Here is a 17,559-nt window from a genome sequence, read left to right as displayed (position 1 = left end):
TTTTTTTTTTTTTTTTTTGGTCTTTTTGAGACAGGGTCTCCCTGTAGCTCGTTTTTTTCTCCCTTTTTAAAATATTTTATTATTGGTCAGGCGTGGTGGTGGCACACACCTTTAGTCCCAGCACTCGGGAGGCAGAGGCAGGTGGATCTCTATGAGTTCCAGGACAGCTGGGACTACAGGGAGACCCTGTCTCAAAAAGACCGAAAAAAAAAAAAAAAAAAGGTAGACCCAGGAAAATGTGTAGGGAAATTCTTCCCTTCACATTCCAAGTTGTTTTGGGGGAGGCTTTTTGATGTTTTTTTGTTTTGTTTTTTGGTATTTTGAGACGGTCTCCCTGTAGACCCAGCTGGCCTAGAACTCACTATGTTGAGGCCAGTCTGGTCTACCTTCCACAAAAGCAACAACAACAACAACAAAAAAAAAAGCAAACAAACAACAAAACCCTATGAATTATAAGGAAATACATAATTCTTGGACTTTTAAAGTTTCATAAAAGCCCTATGGGTATACGAAATCCTAAAATGACTCATAGTCACGTCACGCTTACAGGGAAATAGCACTCCACATTCCAAATAACAGATTAAATTCCAATCTGTTTGTATGCTATGTTCTAATTATGTTTCACCCTAAGGAACTCTTAAGACCTGTCTCCTTGTAACACATGAGTATTTCTTACTATATGTGGCAGTACCCTTCAGATCATCCTGTCAATCAGAATGCTGAGCCCCTCTGTGGATGAATCCTTTGCTTTTCACTGTGAAGGAATCAGTAAGATTCTGAGGAATGCTTTCCTTAGACACAGTAGGGCGCTATTTAGTAATTATAAATCTGGAAGTAAAATAAATTTACATTTATTTATGGGGAGGTGCCACCGCACGTGTGGAGGTCAGGCAACGATTTTTGGCAGATCTCTTTTACCATTCAGGTCTCAGGGATTGAATTTTGGTTGTTAGGCTTGGTGGAATGGGCCCTTTACCACTGAGCCATTTCACCAGCCCTCCATTTTTTTTTTTTCTGGGGTGGGGGAACAGGGTCTCATGAATTACAGCCAGACTCTATGTCATAGACAAGGATGACATTGAATTTCTGATCCTCTTGCCTCTGCCTCCTTAAATGTTGGGACTTCAGGCTTGCAATACCATACTGTTTTCAGGTGAGATATATTTCATGCGGTGTTTAAAACAGGAAGTGCTTGACCTGGCCCCATTTGTTTTGAGGTTTTTCTTTCTTTGTGAACAAGTAGACAGTATGTTACTCTATACCCCAGGCTGGCTTTGAACTTGCAACTATGTTCTTGCTTCATCTCTCACGTTCTGGAATCACAGCTGGTTTCTCTTTCATATGAATGCAGGCTAATCAGCTGATGAGAGTTGAGTCATAGGCTCAGAATCCTGATGAGGAATCTTGCTTCACATTGATGACATTAACATAGCAGACACTAGGCCAGGCATCTCAAACACTTTTTTTTTTTTTTTTTTTTTTTTATAACAGGGTTTTTTTTTTTTCTTTTTTGAGCAAGGTCTCCCTGTATCCCTAGTTGGCCTGGAACTATGTAGATCTGCCTGCTTCTGCCTCCTGAGTGCTGGGATTAAAGGTGTGCACCACCTCGCCCGGCTAAATACACTTTTTAAAAAATATTTTTATGTGTATGTGTATTGCCTGCATGTATGTAAGTGCACCCATGTCATGCAATGCCCGTGAGGACAGAAGAGACCATCAGATCCCCTGGAACTGGAGTTATGGAAAGTTGTTAGCTGCCATGTGGGTGCTGGGATTTGAACCCAGGTCTTCTGCAAAAACCACCACTGTTCTTAACCACTGAGCCATCTCTCCAGCCCTCAAATACAAATTTAATCTAGAATAAGGTGAGGATATCTTCTAGCGTTGGTTCTAAATTCCTTACTACTTTGAAAATACATTAGTGGGGCTGGGGTCCAGGCACTGGTGGGGTTTTCTTGTTTGAGGCAAGGTCTCATATATAACATGGGTGGCTTCAAATTCACTAGAGAATGACCTTGAACTCCTGATTTTCCTGCCTCCACCTCCTGAATGCTGAGATTATAATATGCATGTGCCACCACACCCAGTTTGACAGTTTGTTTTTTGTTTGACAGGGTCTCATTATGCAACCCTGGCTGGCCTAGAACTCAGATACACCCGTTATCCTCCTGTAGAAAACAAATAAGGTCTCCCCCCGCCACACATTTATTGTATATGAGAACGTGTCCTGGTGCTAAGAGGGCATTGGTGTCGTCTACCACTCTCCACCTATTCCTTTGAGGCAGTGTTTCTCCCTGAACACTCCCTAACCCTAACCCTAACCCTTCATTTTCTTGGCTAAGCAAGAAGCTGGCATGCCCCAGTGATCCTGTGCCCACTCCCCTAAACACATGCACAAAGCTGGGGTTACAGGCCTAAGTGGGATGCTCAGCTTGTCATGTTGGTTCTGGGATTCCAACACCAATCCAGGGCTCTTAACCACCGAGCCATCTCTAAAATAACAGATTCGAAGTTAACTAAAATGGCCATAAAGATACACTTTTTTCTATCTTTCTACTAAGATGAAAAGTCAAATATTAACCTGCAATATTTCTTTCAGTTCTCAGTGCTCCTTAATTTTCACCAGATAGGTGGGGCATGGTGGTACACACCTTTAATCCCATCACTTGTGAGGGCAGAGGCAGGCAGGTCTCTGTGAGTTCTAGGTCAGTCTGGCTAAATAGTGAACCCTCTCAAAAAAGAAAACATACCTTTGATCCCAGCATTTGGGAGGCAGAGGAGGGTGGATCTCTGAGTTCAAGGCCAGCCTGGTTTACATAGCTAGTTTGAGGACAGCTAGGGCTACAGAGAGACCCTGTCTCAAAAGGAGCCCTGCCCCAAATCAAAATCTCCCTCTGCTCCCCCAACCCTCTCCTCCCCAAAAAACAGGGGGAAAAAAAAAAAAGTAAACAAATTAGATATAATCCCAGCACCTGGGAGGCTGAGCCAGGTAGACCATCACAAGGAGTGGGAATGTAGCTCAGTTTATCAGTGATTAGCTAGCATGCACAATGCCCTGGATGGATTCAATCTCCAGCATCACAGAAACCAGGAAACTGATCAATGACACTCCAGAGGAAAGATCAAAAGTTCAACATCATTCTTGGCTATACAGTGAGTTCCAGGCCAGTCTGGGACACTCAAGACTGTTTAAAAACAAGTTTGGTGTTTGAGACAGTCTTGCTGTATGTTATGCTGTCCTGAACTAGTCCAGGTTGCTGTAAACGTCCAATTCCTCCTCAGCCTCTCTAGCGCTGTGCTCACGCACTTCCTTCCACCTGTTGTTTCAGCAAATCCAGGTCTTTTGCAAGCTAGTCAAGTGCTCCACCACTGACCTAAACCCCAGTCCTACAAAAATCATACCAAAACCAGTGTTTAGGAAGATGGCAAAGATAGGTTGATACAATGTAACCCAGGTTGACCCTAATTCATTAAACCCTCAGACTGCTGTGATTACAAGCCCAGCTCCATTTTTTTTTTTTTTCAGAGAGGTTCTGTGTAAATCTGGCTGTCCTAGAACTTGCACACTAATAGACCAGGTTGGCCTCTGAGGTTGATCCTACTGCCTGCCTCTGCTTCTTGAGTGCCACATGTATACATCACCCAGCCCCAGAAATTTTTCTAAGAATTTAAACATGAGCTGTGGAGATGGCTTAATAGGTAAAAGGCACTTGCCCCCAATACTGAATGGTACAGTGAGCAAGTCCTGGCCAAGTAGTCCTCTGACCTCCACATGTGCACAGTGGCACACACCCACCCACAGCATGAACATGCACACACACAAAATAAATCTGCCTGTTTCTGATTCCAGAGTGCTAGAATTAAAGGCCTATATCACCAGGCCCATCTAGGGAGTACAAAGTAAAAGAATAATTCAAAAGAGAAAGCAAAATCTTAACTTGTTCCTAGATGCAAAGTACCCTGATATCCCTCAAGTTGTATGGAAAATGCTCAGACCAAGTCCACATTATGATCCAAATTTTTTTGCTAATAAAGTTGCACTGTTGGAACTAGACTCTGGAATACAAGGATTATAAGCATGAGGCCACACCCAGTTCCTATTATACCTTTTTGTTTTTGAGAGCTTCACTTAGCCCAGGCTAGCCTGAAATTCACTGTTTTGAGAGAGGCCTTGCTATGTAGCCTAAAACTGGCTTCAAACTTGCAACGTCCCGAGTGTTGAAACTACAAGTATGTGCCCTGATACCCAGCCTTAAGCATCAACTTCTTTTTAATATTCCTCAGAACAAAGAAAACAGCTCATTTTAAACAAGAAGTTTATTTAAACAACAAGACGCTTGACTTGAAGGGAAAACTATCTAGGATTCATTTTCTTTCAAGAGTAATTTACCCCTACTTAAAGACAGATTGCCCTACATGTAACAGCTACGTACAAAAAAGTTATAAAATTGTCCTTGGTTTTACAATGATAAATGAAAAACATTAAAATTCTCCAATCAAACAAGGTATGCAAGGATTTTGTGTTGTTTTTTTTGTTAAAACAGTGAGAGCAAAATAACTTACTGGAATATAAAGGTAAGAGCTGACGGAGCATGCCACTAATGGAGAAGGGGAGGTTGTCACAGAACCAGTGCGTTCCCACACCGTCTCCATCTGATGTCAACCGAAACAGAACACCGGCCATTTAGATCAAAAAGAAAAAAGCGCAATATGCTTGTGCACATACACCAGTTACTTTTATGTACAAGAAAGGAATGGGGACAGGGAAATGAAAGAATAGAGAAAACTATACTGCAGTAGTCAGGATGTGGTGGAACCAAATTTCTAATTGAGAATGTATTCTTGGTCTATAACAAAATTCTGGAGTAAAGTAGCAGGTTCCCTTTTAGTAGACACCGCCTGTCTGCTGCTGGAACACGTCAATTGTATCTTCGTCCTCCATTTCCAACTAGCAGAGAAAAGAAAAACAAATTTAAGACTACTGATTAAGACTTAATGGTGATACCCTATCTTTGAAAATACAAAAACTAAAACATCAATATAAACTCAGATAAATATGGCATGGTACATTTAATGACATACCATGCAGGAGTTAAATAGCTCCAAAATATAGCAATAGGTGTAGTAGGCCAAAAATAAAACACCCGAACTACGCATAACAGTATCATTACATCAGTTTCCACAAATCTATGTACAGACACATGTATACGTACATATACACACATACAGACATGTTACTCTTCACGCACAAACAATGGTCACTGCTATGTACCAAGAATGGATAAAGCTTCAAATTGCTTTACTTGATTAATAACCTAATAACTTGTTTAACAAACCTAATTTCAAATTTAAATACTGTTCAAAATGTGAATTTTTTTTTCTTTTTTTGGGTCTTTTTTGAGACAGGGTCTCCCTGTAGCCCCAGCTGTCCTGGAACTATGTAGACCAGGCTGGCCTCAAACTCACAAAGATCTGCCTGCCTCTGCCTCCCAAGTGCTGGGATTAAAGGTGTGCGTCACCATGCCCAGCAAAAATGTGAAATTTTAAGGTTCGCTACTCACATTAATCATAAAACCACATTGATAATAATAGGTCTTAGCATATAAGTTAACACTACAACACTATAAAAAATAAATCACCCTTAGGGGCTGGAGTGATGGCTCAGCAGTTAAGTGCACCGGCTGCTCTTGCAGAGGACCTGGGTTTGGTTCCCAGAGCCCACATAGCAGCTAATAACCATCCTAACTCCAGTTCTAGGGAATCTGACACCCTCTTCTGACCTCTGAAGATACTGCACTACACAGGTATACTTATATACATGTAAAGCAATACACTCATACACATAAACTAAAAAAAAAGTTAAGTCGACTTAAAAAAACAAAACTAAGCTGGGTGTGGTGGTGCACACCTGTAGTCCCAGCTATTGGGAGGCAGAGGCAAGCAGATCTCTGTGAGTTCAAGGCCAGCCTGATCTACATAGTGAATTCCAGGACAGCTGGGGCTACAGGGAGACCCTGTCTCAAAGAGACCAAAAAAAAAAAAAAAAAAAAAAAAAAAAAAAAAAAAAAAGGGTACAGACCTGACACAAAAATGCTGATTTAGTACAACTGCACTATTTAACAAAACACCACTGGAACCTTGGTGTGCACCTGCATAATCTGAGTACTCATGAAGCTAAGGTAGGTGAGGTAAGAGGATGGCCTAGGCTACATAAGACCCAGTCTCTGGACTAGAAATGGACTAGTCTCTGGGCTAGTAAGAGCACTGGCTGCTCTTACAGAGGACCTGAGTTTGGTTCCCAGCACCCACATGGCAGCTAACAATTGTCCATTAACTCCAGTTCCAGGGATCTGATGCCCTCTTCTGACTTCCATGAGCACTGCACAACATGGGTACACTTACACACATGCAGGAAACACACTCATACACCTAAAATACTAAAAAAAATAAAAGAATGGTGGGAAGCTAGGTGTGGTGGTGCACAAGGCAGAGATAGGCAGATTTCTGTGAACTTTGAGATCAACCAGGGCTATACAGTGATACCATCATAAATTAATAAAAAATACGTAATAGTAGGAGGCCGGCAAAATGGCTTAGTAAAGGTGTTTTCTGACCAAGTCTGAAGACCTAAGTTGGACCCTTGGAATCCACATGGTAGAAGGAGAAAAGCAATTCCCAAAAGTTATCCAATGACCTCCATATGCATGTTGTGGGGGATACATGTACTCATATACATACACCCCCAAATAAATACATTATAGCTGGGTGTGGTAGTACATGTGTTTAATCCCGGTACTGGGGAGGCAGAGGCAGGTAGATCTTTGTGAGTTCAAGGCCAGTCTGGTCTGCATAGTGAGTCCTGGGCCAGCTGGGCTTAGAGGGAGACCCTGACTCAAAGGAACAAAAATACTTTTTAAAAAGCAATGGTGGGAGCTGGAGACATGGCTAAGTGGTTAAGAACACTGGCTGCTCTTGCAGAGGACCCAGGTTCGACTCCCAGCACCCACATGGCAGCTACAAACCATCCTTAACTCCAGTTCCAGAGGAATCCGAAGCCCTCTTCTGACCTCCATGGCATTGCCTGACACCGGTGCACTCACAAACATGCAGGCAATACACTCACACACATAAAATAAAAATAATAAATAAAAAGCAGTGGTGGGAAAACCAATTTTAAAATGAATTTAAATCCAACATGAACATTTTATAATGCTACAAGATTACATTTTCAATGAATCTAAGTATTCATTCTCATATTTAAACCTTGTCTTACAGTAAAACCTCAAATGCTTTAAAAAACATTACTTATTTGGCCTTCATTTACTAAAACTTAGCACCTCCTTGTGGCTAAAAATGTAACTGCTTCATGGAGACTGCCACCAAAAGAAATGTCTCCAAAATGCTCTTCCTCGACCGCAACTCAGGCGCGAACATCTTTGAAGGTTAGCAGGAAAGCCACATCTGGAGATGCTGTGTAACGGTCACATCTTTCCTCCTCTAGTTTCTACCAGAAGGGTTAAAAGCTGAAATTCAAATCAGGCAGCAGGGTCTGCTCAGTGTTCATGGTTAGCCTGGCTAGAACACGAGAATGTCTCAAGAAAACAAAACATAAACAAACTGGTCAAGCAAGCTTGGTGGTATACACCTGTAAACCCCAGCATGTGGGAGGTAGAGACAAGGAGGATCACTGTCAACGACCCCACACACACAGTCAAATTCAAAAGTCCAAAGGATCTAATTTAAATGTCTACTTTTATAATAATTCAGTAACAGACTTCAAATTTCTTTTCAGTAAGTCTTAAAGTTTTAGAGGGAAAGGTAGGCACAAAGCTTCCAAAGAGAGGCAGCTATTTATAGGGATACGTCAAGAAATTAAGAGATTAAGCATCAACTTTTCTAGTAAGAGTTTTAAGAAGTCAATAACAAAAGTGCTCCTAGTCAAGCTAAGCCATCAAGAAACTTGGTAGATGGAGCCAACAGACAAAACTAAAAGCAAATTCCCACAACACAAAGAACTACAATGGTTAGGCTGAGCAGCCAACCAACCTATGGAGAAATGTAGGCACAATCAAGCGCTGCAGCAATAAAAAGCAAGAGTGGCTGGAGAGATGGCTCAGTGGTTAAGAGCACAGAGTGTTCTTACAGAGGACCTGGGTTCAATTCCCAGCACCCACATGGCAGCTAACAACCATCAGTAAGTCCAGTCCCAGAGACTGTGATGCCTTCTTCTGGCCTCGAGCACTGCACAACACAGGTGCACTTACACACATGCAGGCAATACACTCACTAGCCAGGCATGGTGGCGGGCAACTGTAGTCCCAGCACTTGGAAGACAGAGGCAGGTGGATGGATCTCTGTGAGTTCAAGGCCAACCTGGTCTACACAGTGAGTTCCAGGCCAGTTGGGGCTACATGGAGACCCTGTCTCAAAAAGACCGAATAAACAAAAAAGAAAGCCATTGGTGGATGTACCTATATGGTGGCCAACACCTTTAGTCCCAGGGCAGGCAGGCCTCTTTGAATTCCAAGCCCCACCCCCCAACCCAGTCTACTTAGCAAGTTCTATCTAGGTCAGCCAACATAGTGAGACTCTGCTTCAAAAACAAAAGGGAACTGGAGACATGGCTCAGCAGTCAAGAGAACTGACAGCTCCTGCAGAGGACCAGGATTCAGTTCCCAGCACCTGCCTGGTGGGTAACAACCATCTGTAACTCCAGTCAGGGGGATCTGACACCCTCAGCCTCTTCAGGCAATTTGTGGTAGTGGTGCACTTACACACATGCAAGCAAACAAATCATACACATAACATAAAAATAAATTTACAAGAATTTACAAACAAAAAGCCATGGGCATTTTCTAAACATTACTATTCTTTTCTGTTCTCCTTTGGCCTTCTGAGCTTTGCTCTCCACAAGAAGGCTCCTTAAAACAAACAAAAGGGCTGGATGTAGCTCAGTTGTTAAGAGTGCTTGCCTAACATGGATGAAGCCTTGGATTCAATTCCCAGCACTCAACATCTGCCAGCCTATAATCTCTGTCTTCAGAAGGTGGAAGCAGGAGGATAGGTAGTTCAAGGTAAAGCTCTGTAACAAGTTCCAGGCCAGCTTGGGATACAGAATACCCTATCACAAAAAGAAAGAATAACAAACCTTACTGCACAAAAGAGGAGGAAAATTAATTGGTGAGGAGGATCAACAAGAATAAAGTATTAAAATGCCATCATGAAACCCATTGTTTGCTACAGTGATTTTAAGTGGACTAGAGAGAGCCCAGCAGTGAAGTGTGCAATACTCTGGCAAAAAGGACCGTTTGGTTCCTAACACCCATGTAGAAAATAAAACCCCCACAAAAGCTGGGAGTGGTGGTACACGCCTTTAATCCCAGCACTCGGGAGGCAGAGGTAGGTGGATCTCTGTGAGTTCAAGGCCAGCCTGGTCTACATAGTGAGTTCCAGGACAGCTGGGGCTACAGGGAGACCCTGTCTCAAAAAGACCAAAAAACAAACAAAACCCCCACAAAAAACACCTGCAATTCTAGCTCCAAGGGATCTGATGCCCGCTTCTGCCCTCCAAGGTTAATCCCAGCACTCGGGAGGCAGAGGTAGGTGGATCTCTGTGAGTTCAAGGCCAGCCTGGTCTACATAGTGAGTTCCAGGACAGCTGGGGCTACAGGGAGACCCTGTCTCAAAAAGACCAAAAAACAAACAAAACCCCCACAAAAAACACCTGCAATTCTAGCTCCAAGGGATCTGATGCCCGCTTCTGCCCTCCAAAGGCGCGCGCACACACACACACACGCACGCACGCACGCAGACCTAATTAAAATAAAGGGCAGAGCATGTCATGTACTTCTCTGGCCCCAGAATACACAAAACTGCATACACCATATTCTCATGCATGTGCACACACGCAAAAATGCACACATATACTAAGATAAAACATATTTTTTCTAATTAGTAGAGATTTTTACCTGTGCAGGTGTGTCTGTTTCATTGATTGGCTGCCCATCAAATCGGAATCTGATCTGCCTCATTGACAAACCCTAACAAGAGATTAAAAGCAACAAACAGCACCATAAACATTATGAACTTCATTTTAATGAAACTTTACCACAAACATACTGAGGTATTTATATGATCATTATGTTAACATTTCTATGTAGATAAATACTTGGAGTGATTCTTACTTAAAACAGCTGTGTGGTGATTCAAGCCTGTAATCCCATCAGGACTGCCTACAAATTCTACATAGTGAAGTTCCAAGCTGGAGTTAAAAATGAGACCCTGTCTCAAAGACAAGACGGTGCATGCACCCCTATGATCCCAGCACTTAGTAGGATGATCATGAGTCTTGAGGCCACCATGGGTACAAAAGATCCTTTCAACATATTTCATTCAATTTTTTTTTTTTAAATCTTTTTTGAGACAGGGTCTCCCTGCAGCCCCAGATTTCCTGGAACTCACCATGTAGACCAGGCTGGCCTTGAACTCAGAGATCTGCCTACCTCTGCCTCCTGAGTGCTGGGATTAAAGCTGTGCACCACCACACCCAACTTTAGTATTTTTATTTTATGTGTATGAGTGTTATTGCCTGCATGTATGTGAGTGCACCCATGTCGTGCAATGCCACAGGTCAGAAAAGGGCTTCAGATTCCCCTGGAACTGGAGTTGACGGTTCGTAGCCACCATGTGGGTGCTGGGAATCAACCCGGGTCCTCTGCAAGAGCAGTCAGTGCTCTTAACCACTGAACCATCTCTCTAGCCCTGTTAAGATCCTATTTCATAAAAAAATAAAAAGCCTGGTGTAGTTGTACACACCTTTAATCCCTACTTAGGAGACTGAGACAGGTGAATCTCTGAGAAATTGAAGCTAGCCTGGGATCCACAGTAAGTTCCAGGCCAGCTGTGGCTACAGGGAGACCCTGTCTCAAAAAGACCCCCCAAAATAACTAAAAATTATGTCACTTGAATTTTGGGGGCTGGAGAGATGGCTCGGCAGTTAGGAACACTGGCTGTTCTTGCAGAAGACCTGGATTTGAAACCCAGCACCCACATGGCAGCTAACAACTGCCTGTAACTCCAGTCTCAGGGGATCAAGCAACCTCTTCTGATCTCTGCAGGCACTGCACAACATGGGTGCACTTACCTACACGCAGGCCATACATGCATACACATAAAATAAACACACACAAAAACCATAGGTATTCCCATTCACAGCACCCGTACTAGTCACAGTTCAAGTACTTAGTGTGTCATATGGCTTCTGGCTACTATCAACACAGATCAAAGTACAGATCAGTTATCTACTAAGAGATCTGAGCTAGGAAAACAGCACCAAGTATGATTCCAGTGTTTTGACTTCAATAGTTGAATATAGAATGTCATCATTTACTGAATGGGGATACCAAGGAGAGATTCCTAGGGGTAAAAATCAGAAGTCTGGGAAGGGACTATGGCTCAGTAGGTGACGTTCTTATCATGTAAGCCTAGCAACCTGAGTTCTCCACATAGAATCCACATAAAGGTGAAAAGAGAATGGATTCCATATACTATGGACACGACAAGCATGTGGTGGCACACACCTTTAACCCTAGTACCCAGGAAGCAGAGGCAGGTGGCTGCTTTGAGTTAGGGTTGGGATTCAGTTGATAGTGTGTGTGTCTGATACTCATGGAGCCCTGGGTGTGATCTCCAACACTGAACAAATTGGGCATGGTTTACACACCTGTAATCCCAGCAATCAGGAGGTGGAAACAGGAAGATCGGAAGTTCAATGTCATCCTCTACTACAAAGTGAGTTTGAGGCCAGCCTAAGATACAGGAGCCCCTGCCTCCAAAAAAGAAGTAAATGCAGGCGATCACAAGACTAACATACTTTTCCAATGTAATATGCATAGATACTTAGCAAAGGATTTTCTATGAAGATTTACTTGAGCCTGTAATCCCAGTACCTGATGCCAAGGCAGGGGGATTGTGATTTCAATGATAGCCTGGAAATTACATCTGGAATGAATGCTCTCATTTTACTTTGTGAAGAATTAATAGACATATTTTTCTATCTCTTAAGGACTTCCAGTACTTCTCTAATAGACAACTCAAACTGAGCACGTAAAAGCAGACTTTGATTCTAAAAAAAAATTACATTGTTTTGCTTTGACAGGGTCTCCCTGCCTGGAACTTACTAAGAAGACCAAAGATCTACTTTCCTCTGCCTCCTGAGTACTGGGATTAAAGGGGATGTGCCATCATGCCCAGCAAGCCCTACTCTTTGTTTAGATTGAGACAGGGTCTCCCTGTTGCCCCAGCTGACCTTGAACTCACACGTAGAACAGGTGGGTCTCAAACTGCTCAAGATCTGCTTGCCTCTGCCTCCCAAGTACTGGCCCTAAAAGTATATGCCACCATGGCTGATTCAGCCCCTACTCTTAAGGACCCAATTAAAGGACACTTAATTAAAAGAAAAAACATTTCAAAAGCTTAAGTAGGAATCTTGTCACTCTAAACTCAAGAATATCTTAAACTTGAGAAAAATGGGACTAGTTTAGTTTTGCCTGAACCACAGCTTCATATTTACATCCTAACAGTAGACTTCTATTTCATTTTTTATTTATTAATTTTTAATTTTTGGTCTTTTTGAGACTGATGCCTCAGCTGGCCTTGAACTCAGAGACCCACCTGCCTCCCAAGTGCTGGGATTAAAGGGGTGTACCACCATGCCTGTTATTTTTATCCTATATGTATGAGTGTATTGCCTGCATGTGTGTAAGTGCATGGGTGTCATGCAATGTCCACGGAGGTCAGAAGAGGGAGCTGGGTCCCCTAGAAACGGAATCATGGACAGTTAGTTGTTAACTGCCATGTGGAAGCTGGGAACCAAACCCACTTCTTCTGCAAGAGCAGCCAGTGCTCTTAACTGCTGAGCCATCTCTCCAGTCCCTCAATTTCTATTTTTTAATATACAAGTGGTTAGATTCCCACGGAAATTAACAAGCAATGGCCCGGCATGCATGAGGCCCTAGATTCAATCCCCAGTATCATAATTCTAATATTAAGACTAATAACTGAGAACACTCAAGAACTTTATTTACAATGCATGACAGACTAGGGTTCACATCCCTTCCTTTTGGTGTTTTGAAGCAGGGGCTCACATTGTAGCCCAGGTTGGCCTCAAGCTTACAACAATCCTCCTGCCTCAGACTCCTGAATGCTGGAATGAGTTTTGACTAAGCCTGGCACTAAACTGCTTTTAACACAGCAGGGGGAAATTTTTTTTTGAAAACAGGATTTCATGTAGCCCAGGCTGGCTTCTAACTTACTATGAAGCCATCCATAGATGGCCTTAAAATTCTGATTCCCCTGCCTCTTGCCTCCTGAATGCTAGAGTAACAGGAATTATTACCATGCCCAGTTTACACAATGCTACAGATTGAATACAGGGCTTCTTCCCAAATTATAGGGGAATACTTCACCAACTAAGTAATATCCCCAGACCCAATCAAAGTCTTAAACAACTGACCTAGTAACTTTCTTTTTCGGTATTGGTTGTGAGTCTGAGGCATCTTTTTTTGTCTGTTTTTGAGACAGGCTCTTCCTGAAGCCCCAGCTGGCCTGGAACTCACTATGTAAATCAGGTTAGCCTCAATCTCAGAGACCAGCCTGCCTCTGCCTCCTGAGTGCTGGGATTAATGGCCTGCACCACGACACCTGGCCCTGAGACATCTTTGTACCCAAGGATGGCTTTTAACTCAAGGCAATACTCTGCTCTAGCCTAAATGCTGGGATTACAGGAGTAACCCACCATACCTGGTCTTTAGTTTCTTCTTCTGTTATATAGCCTAGGCTGGCTTTGACCCAGGATCCTTTTGCCTCAGCTTCCTGAGTTCTGAGATTATAGGCACAGCCTACTACACCTGGCATTTTTTATATTGTATACATATGCATGCTTTGCCTATATATGCACCACTGTACAATGCCTGCAGAGGTCAAAAGAGGCTATCTGATGTCCTGGAACTGGAGTTATGGACTGTTTATTGTTAGCCATGTGGGTATTGGGAACCAAACCCAGTTCCTAACTGCTGAGCCATCTCTCCAGTCCCCAGTATTATTTTTCTAGCACTTAGTATGATGCACCTTAGAGTAATATCATACAGGTATAAATCTAATAAATGTAAATGGTGAATGCAGGGTCATTACAGAAAATTTATATAATGCATAAACACAACTCAAAACTATAAGTCTGGGATGAAGATGTAGTTCAGTTGGTAGAGTGCTTGCCCTACATGCACAAAATCCTAGGTTCGATTCCCATATAACCTGGATATGGTAGGGCTTGTCTGTAATCCTAGCACCTAGGGACTCGTAGCATAATAAGGGCACAAGGTCATCCTCAAGCTGCATACAGTTGAGGTCAGCCTAGGTTACATCAGACTCTTTCTTAACAAAAATCAAAAAATGAAAAATAAAATTCCCCAGAAACCCAAAGGTGATGAGTGTTTAAATATGGAAGATGCCAGACAGTAACTCCCCACCTTTCTGGGTATTGAACTCAGGGCCTCCCACATTCTAAGCAAAGGTTCTACCACTGAACTATGTGTATTACCAGTCTATTATGGACTAGAGATGGCTCAGTGGTTGAGTACTGACTGCTCTTACAGAGGATCTGGGTTTGGTTCCCAGCACTCACATGCTGGCTTAACAGCCAATTGTAACTCCAGTTCCATGGGATCCAATGCCCTCTTCTGGCTCCAAAGGCACTATGCATACAGTACACATTTTCATGTAGGCAAAATACGCATATGCATAAAATAAAAATTAAACTTTAAATTAAAAAATTTTTATCTTATATAGTAAAATTTTACTTTATGCCTTTAGTCCTAGCACTTGGGAGGCAGTCACAGGTCAACCTGGTCTACATAGTGAGTTCTAAGACAGCAGGAGCTACAAGTTCAAGGCCAACCTGGGTACATTATGGGACCATGTATCAAAAATCAAGATTATTCTCAAATTTCACATCTTAGACATCCAGAGTAGAAGAAGAAAAATCCTATTTCTGCCATTATTATAGTCATTATTATAGCTGATTAACCAATCTAGGTCATACTTTAATGCTGTGTTTGCTTTATTACAGACTCAGTAACCCAAAAGGAAACAACTATGCCTTAGTAAAAATTTGCATGGACTTTCCAACATCTGCCCAAACCGTAAGAATTAGCCATGCTTGGTGGCACAAGCCTATAATCCCAGCACTGGGAAGACGAAGGTGAGAGGATTGTCTGAATTTGAGGCAAGTCTGTCTGGTTTATACAGCAAGTTCCAGGCTGGCTGGAGTGAAATAAGACCATGTCTAAGCGGAAACAAACAAAAAATGACACCACTCATAACCAAGAGAGCTTTCTACCTCCTGACATCTATATACTATTTTCCTACATATTATACAAATACTCCAATAGCAGTGTTAATGCATTTCACAAAGGGATTAAAGTCCTCTGACTGAGGCTGGATGGATAGTTCAGTGGTAGCATGTGCCTAACATGATAATCTGATTTCAGCCCCCAACACATACACACTGGCCTCTACTATTACAGTAAAAAGGTATGTTAAGCCTGGCATGGTGGTGCACACCTGCCATTAATCCCAGCTCTAGGGAGACAGAAGCAGGTAGATCTCTGTGAGATTGAGGGCAGCCTGGTCTACATAGTGAATTCCAGGCCAGCTTGGGCTACAGGGAGACCCTGTCTCAAAAGGACCAAAAGAAAAGAATTTTTAAAAGGTTGTAATTTACATGCCTCAGAAAAACTACAATGTCCTAAACTCACATTTAGTTTTACTTCCAAATTGGTTTAGAGTTTTGACAGCCAGGAATAGTGTTGCACACCTTTATTCCCAGCAGTCAGGAGGAAGAGGCAGGTGGATCTCTGTTGATATCAAGGCCAGCCTGGTCTACATAGAGAGTTCCAGGCCACCTGGGGCTACAGGGAGACACTGTCTTTTAAAAGTGTTTTGACAGTAGGCAAATTTTTAAATGACTTTAAAAAAAAATTTAACAGATTTACTTTTTTAAAATAAAAGTACAATAACATCTCCTTGGGAATTTGTAAGAAGTCTTGTGGCTATAAATTTGAGGCATTCCTGGTACAGCACTGGAATCACAACACTGAACGAAACCACCATGGTTTTTCATGAGGCACCTATCAAGTGTATAAAACTCATATGCAAAGTATATTCACCTTACCAAAAATAGTCACTGCAATAGTCCAGGACTCTTATTTTCTACTCCTAATTTGGTTTTGTAAGCAGATGATTACGTGGAAGTGCACATATCAATTCCTCACCTGTCGTTCACAATAGGCTTTCATTAGTTTACTAAGTGGTGTATGCCTCTTAATCTTAAACTGCACCACAGAACCATCCTGCCCCGCCACCTTCAAATTAATATGGTCGTTGTTCTCAGTCTTGACTCCTTCCTGTTGAAAGAAAAATAAAGTGTAATTTGGAAAATGTGAAAAACAAACACCTTTTAAAGCAGCAGCAGCCCCACATGCTTCAGCATCAACAGGTTTCTCATGCTGTATAAAACAGCATACAGCTGTTCCCAGCCGCTGAGTTCTGAAAGATGAGAAATCCTGCAGCAAGTGTTCGAAGCTGCCCGGGGAACATCCGCCTTGGCAGCAATGTATCTTAAGAGAGGAGTCCCATTCAATTAACTGTAATGTTCTCCAGGCAGAATTTTCTAAAGTCACATGGAAATTTTGCCCCCCATAAGCCCCATAATAGCCCTTCCTCTTTTCAAAGAACTTTAAACACTACTAAATTAGAGTATGTGGGAGGGGGACTCCATACCTTCCATTTCAAAATTCATTTCTGCCTTCTCTGTCCGAGTTGGCAAACTCAGCGCAATAACCAAATCCAATAAACATTTTAAAAATAAAATAAAAACTTTCAACTGAGGGCTATTCCGGTGTTCACTTTAGCATGGGGAGATGAACGTCCGACCCTATTAGCGGCTTCACTTTTGTTTATTTTTTTAGTTTGGAGCTCTTATTCTTCCCTCCCCTTTGCTGTCATGCGTCGAACACAGTTTTCTAAGTCTTCCCTGTAGATTGTGACCCAACCCAAAGTCCAGCAAAACCCAATGAAAACGTACAAGGAATTCTGCAGCCCCGAAATCTACAAGTCTTTTCCTAGAGATTGGGACGAGACCCCAAGTTCGGCAAAAACCAATGGACCCAGGAGTTCTGCAGCCCCGAAATCCCTTCCAGGTCTAGGCAGGGAGGGGAGGGTGTCAAGCCGAACCCCGGGTAGCAAGTCCCGCGTGAAGGAGATGCGCGTTCCGGAACCCCGCAAGCCGCGTCCCAAGTTCAGCCCCATTCCGACTCCCTGCACCTACCTCCAACTCGTCCACACCACATGGTCCCCGCAGGTTGGGGGCCGTCCGGCACCGGGGCGGCGGCCACTCCAGAATGCCCCCCCTCGCGCCCATTGATTCGCGCGCAGCCTCGCCGGGCCGCCCCCACCCGAGAGGGGAAGCCCGGGCCCGCCAGGACTCCCGCCGCCGCGGAGGCA

General features: G+C 43.0%; 1 protein-coding gene across 2 annotated transcripts in view; it reads right to left on the bottom strand.

Moving 5' to 3' along the window:
- Positions 1–4,299: 4,299 nt before the first annotated feature.
- Positions 4,300–17,559, bottom strand: part of Sumo2 (small ubiquitin like modifier 2) — a 13,680-nt gene continuing 420 nt past the window's right edge. Inside the window, exons 1-4 of one of the 2 annotated variants that reach the window (XM_029562711.1) lie at positions 17,384–17,536; positions 16,329–16,460; positions 9,969–10,040; positions 4,302–4,948 (exon numbers count right to left, since the gene is read on the bottom strand). In XM_029562711.1, the coding sequence (XP_029418571.1) occupies positions 4,886–4,948; positions 9,969–10,040; positions 16,329–16,460; positions 17,384–17,476 (360 nt within the window). In that variant the 5' untranslated portion in view covers positions 17,477–17,536 and the 3' untranslated portion in view covers positions 4,302–4,885. Of the gene's footprint in view, positions 4,949–9,968; positions 10,041–16,328; positions 16,461–17,383; positions 17,537–17,559 lie in introns of those variants that run through there. The other variant, XM_008831429.2, reaches the window with a different exon arrangement.

This window comes from Nannospalax galili, unplaced genomic scaffold (assembly GCF_000622305.1).
Source record: "Nannospalax galili isolate Female #2095 unplaced genomic scaffold, S.galili_v1.0 scaffold634, whole genome shotgun sequence".
Classification (NCBI taxonomy): domain Eukaryota; kingdom Metazoa; phylum Chordata; class Mammalia; order Rodentia; family Spalacidae; genus Nannospalax; species Nannospalax galili.
This window is presented reverse-complemented; position numbering and strand designations above follow the sequence as displayed.